At 35.1% G+C, this 4,206-nt stretch overlaps 2 protein-coding genes across 2 annotated transcripts; one reads left to right on the forward strand and one right to left on the reverse strand.

Annotated features, from left to right (window-relative positions):
* Nucleotides 1-897: 897 nt before the first annotated feature.
* On the reverse strand, nucleotides 898-1,506 carry LOC115482762 (protein quiver-like). Its single transcript, XM_030222691.1, has 2 exons — nucleotides 1,232-1,506; nucleotides 898-1,136 (listed from the first exon to the last, which is right to left on the reverse strand). The coding sequence occupies exons 1-2, from the start codon at nucleotides 1,416-1,418 to the stop codon at nucleotides 907-909; spliced, it is 417 nt and encodes a 138-aa protein (XP_030078551.1). The 5' UTR covers nucleotides 1,419-1,506; the 3' UTR covers nucleotides 898-906.
* Nucleotides 1,507-3,223: 1,717 nt separating this feature from the next.
* LOC115482756 (protein quiver-like) lies at nucleotides 3,224-3,846 on the forward strand. The gene is made up of 2 exons (XM_030222682.1): nucleotides 3,224-3,498; nucleotides 3,608-3,846. Exons 1-2 carry the CDS (start codon nucleotides 3,312-3,314, stop codon nucleotides 3,835-3,837), a joined length of 417 nt encoding a protein of 138 aa, XP_030078542.1. The 5' UTR covers nucleotides 3,224-3,311; the 3' UTR covers nucleotides 3,838-3,846.
* The last annotated feature ends 360 nt before the right edge of the window (nucleotides 3,847-4,206 follow it).

Consider the following 4,206-nt stretch of genomic DNA (forward strand, 5'->3'; position numbering starts at 1 on the left):
CGGGAAATCACTTCATTGACAAGCGCAAGTGAGTGTAGTGTTTCTGAAAAAATGGTGCGATATTGTGTAACGTGTAATCTGCGTGTAAATAAAACTCGATGGAGCAATCATCTTCGAACAAACGAGCACAAGAATAACGCGTTTAAGTCGTTGGATGGACGTGTAAAGCTGTCTTCGAGCGGCTTTCAAAACCGCATCTGTACATATCGTTTCGAGGCATAGTCTGTGGTACTTGGTCCCTAATACTTCGTACCTAGCAGCTGGTACAGGGGTACCCAAGTCACAATGTACCACACTTCCAAGTACCATTTGTTAAGGTATTACTAATCACGAATCTGGCAAGTGCAGCAAGCTTGCATTTTGATTCATTGGACTGTGGTAATCTATATATATATATATATATACATATATAGCTATATATATATATATATATGTATATATTTATATATATAGATAAGTAAGAGAGTTGTATGCAGCACTTCTTTATATGGAAGTCTTATATGCAACGTCTTTTGTTTATGTTTTTTTGTTGTTGTTTATGTTTATGTATGTGCAGTCAAACTTTGGATCTACTCGTAGCATTATCATAGATTATAGTATTAGTTAACTGTGCTTGCAGAACCAAAATCAACTTCATTTTACATTTTGTTTGAAATGCGAAACTTAAATAGTCAGAACTCGGGCTACAAAACAATTTCAAGTTACGTGTAAATGTGTCTTCTGTGTGTGTGTGTGTATGAGTGTGTGTGTGTTGGGCATGATATATGTCTCTAGTTAACTGTTATTGGTGTTTGTGTATTGTTCTTTTAAACGCTTCTGGGAAAACTAACTAACTGATCTGATCTGATCTAATCTGGTCGAGCCGGATCGAATCGGATCTGATCTGATCTAATCTGGTTTGCTGATCTAGCTGTGCACAAACTGTTGGAGCAGTATTAGCCATGGCATTGTGATGATTAGTATGATTTGTTGATAACCGTTAGCGAATGAGTATAAACTTTTACTAGAATTGCACATATCTTCCTCACAAAAGCACATATGTCCATTGCCTGAACTTTCCATCATGCACACGTGATCAACCATGAATAAATTGATTTGTAATTGTGACGTACACATGCGTCGCACCATCTCGTAAGCTGCAAGAACAAGGACAAGCATAAAATCACATATCGGGACGTGTGTGACTCGTGACACGTGACTCGTGGCTCGTGACCCATGACGCGTTACTTACGTGATCGCTGATGTCGCACCATCTTCACACAGCAGCCATTGCAGGTCATCAAAGGCGGCTGATCATGCGGCAGCGCCGTATAGTTGAACGGATCCTTGCAACGTGCATCCGTCCACGAATCGCACTCGTAACAGTAAATCGAACGCGCTGCAGTATAAAGCACAACATATATATTAACGAACAGCATTAATCACGCCTGAAAACAGAATTCGGCTGCTCATCTGGAATACAGCAAGCGTATCACTATATATATACATATATCAACTCTAACTATGTCATTCCTACAAAATTGCATGCAATTACAGTGTTAAATTGGAACAAGTATGCGACAACGTGAAACAGAAAAAAGTGAATTTGTTGGCAAAATTTATAGCAACTTTTATAGCAATGTTTATAGCAACTTTATATCAAATTTTATAGCGATATTTATAGCAACTTTTATGACAACTTTTATAGCAATGTTTATAGCAACTTTTATAACAAAGTCAATTTTTATACCAACTTTTACATCAACTTTTCTAGCAACTTTTATAAAAATTTTTTAGCATCCTTTTTACAATTATAGATAATTTTATAGCAGATTTTGTATAGCATTATTGTAGCATTGCGTTAGGTGCATTATCGAAAACCTTTTCATTGTGTTTTGTTTGGCTGTAAGCGTAAATAATGTTCTAAATATATACAAGATGTTCGACTAACAAATACCCTGCCTTCTTCAATTTATGTACATAAAGTTTTTTCAAGTATTCGCCTATATTGATACTCGTTCAAGGAGTAAGAAGAGTATATTAGCTTTGGAGCAATTTATGTTTATCTTTGTTTAAATGTTGCATGTCATGTCTCAAAAAGTGTAAAGAGAATTGGAAAATTACTTATATAAATTGGATTTTACTTTATCATGCTTAGCATAAAAATTATAATTTTATTGACGAACATCAAATCTGAAATATATCCTTGTGTATAGAGCTTCCCTTTAGAAATTCTTGAAGACCAATTCTTCTTCTTCAACAATTTTGCTCGACAGGAGCTGCTGAGCTTAATTGTTAAGTCACTCTTTATATTTATTTAAAATAATATATACAACACTATTGGAGGGCGTGGCAAATATATAAGAAATATTTTAAATAAATTTGTATTTATACATTTTGTTTAATGATTTGGGGTAGGTTATTCGCTGTGTCTTGGATCTTGAATTGTGAAAGCTTTCTAAGATTACATAGAAACTGTATCTAAGAATAATTTTCAAAATCAAGACCAAAGGCTAGGGAGTCATAATTACATCAGCTTTAGCTGTCAAGAAATCTTCAGATAAGGTCTTCAGATTAGACTTAAAGTTAAAATTTGAGCATAAGCCTTCAACTTAGATATATTGAGGTATATTTCAGCTATACTTGTGTCATCTTTTCAGACTAGCCTTTAAATAGAATGCTATAAATATTTATGTATATATATCTGCTCTTTTATGGATCTTTTATGAAGTGTTCATTGCACATTCAGTGATAAGGAAATGTGAATTTGGTAGTTTAACTGGTTAACACATGTTGCAGTTGCTTTGACTAACTAATTCACATTTCCTTATCACTGAATGTGCAATGAACACTTCTTTCTGCTTTTATCTCTTCACATTTCATATGAATGATTAATATTTAGTTATTGAAAAATATATTGAAATAAAAAACAATTTTTTCAGGCCTATCAAATAGCATCTTGTAGATAATCTGTATTAGTTAAACAATCATATATTATAATTGACATACTAGTCGCTTTAGACTTTGTTATAAAAGTTGCTATAAACATTGCTATAAAAGTTGTCATAAAAGTTGCTATAAATATCGCTATAAAATTTGATATAAAGTTGCTATAAACATTGCTATAAAAGTTGCTATAAAAGTTGCTATAAATTTTACCAACAAATTCACTTTTTTCTGTTTCACGTTGTCGCATACTTGTTCCAATTTAACACTGTAATTGCATGCAATTTTGTAGGAATGACATAGTTAGAGTTGATATATGTATATATATAGTGATACGCTTGCTGTATTCCAGATGAGCAGCCGAATTCTGTTTTCAGGCGTGATTAATGCTGTTCGTTAATATATATGTTGTGCTTTATACTGCAGCGCGTTCGATTTACTGTTACGAGTGCGATTCGTGGACGGATGCACGTTGCAAGGATCCGTTCAACTATACGGCGCTGCCGAATGATCAGCCGCCTTTGATGACCTGCAATGGCTGCTGTGTGAAGATGGTGCGACATCAGCGATCACGTAAGTATCGCGTCATGGGTCACGAGCCACGAGCCACGAGTCACGTGTCACGAGTCACGAGTCACACACGTCCCGATATGTGATTTTATGCTTGTCCTTGTTCTTGCAGCCTACGAGATGGTGCGACGCATGTGTACGTCACAATTACAAATCAATTTATTCATGGTCGATCACGTGTGCATGATGGAAAGTTCAGGCAATGGACATATGTGCTTTTGTGAGGAAGATATGTGCAATTCTAGTAAAAGTTTATACTCATTCGCTAACGGTTATCAACAAATCATACTAATCATCACAATGCCATGGCTAATACTGCTCCAACAGTTTGTGCACAGCTAGATCAGCAAACCAGATTAGATCAGATCAGATCCGATTCGATCCGGCTCGACCAGATTAGATCAGATCAGATCAGTTAGTTAGTTTTCCCAGAAGCGTTTAAAAGAACAATACACAAACACCAATAACAGTTAACTAGAGACATATATCATGCCCAACACACACACACACATACACACACACACACAGAAGACACATTTACACGTAACTTGAAATTGTTTTGTAGCCCGAGTTCTGACTATTTAAGTTTCGCATTTCAAACAAAATGTAAAATGAAGTTGATTTTGGTTCTGCAAGCACAGTTAACTAATATTATAATCTATGATAATGCTACGAGTAGATCCAAAGTTTGACTGCACATACATAAACATA

This window comes from Drosophila hydei, unplaced genomic scaffold, assembly GCF_003285905.1.
Source record: "Drosophila hydei strain 15085-1641.00,03,60 unplaced genomic scaffold, DhydRS2 tig00000060-arrow-pilon, whole genome shotgun sequence".
NCBI classification, from domain to species: Eukaryota; Metazoa; Arthropoda; class Insecta; order Diptera; family Drosophilidae; genus Drosophila; species Drosophila hydei.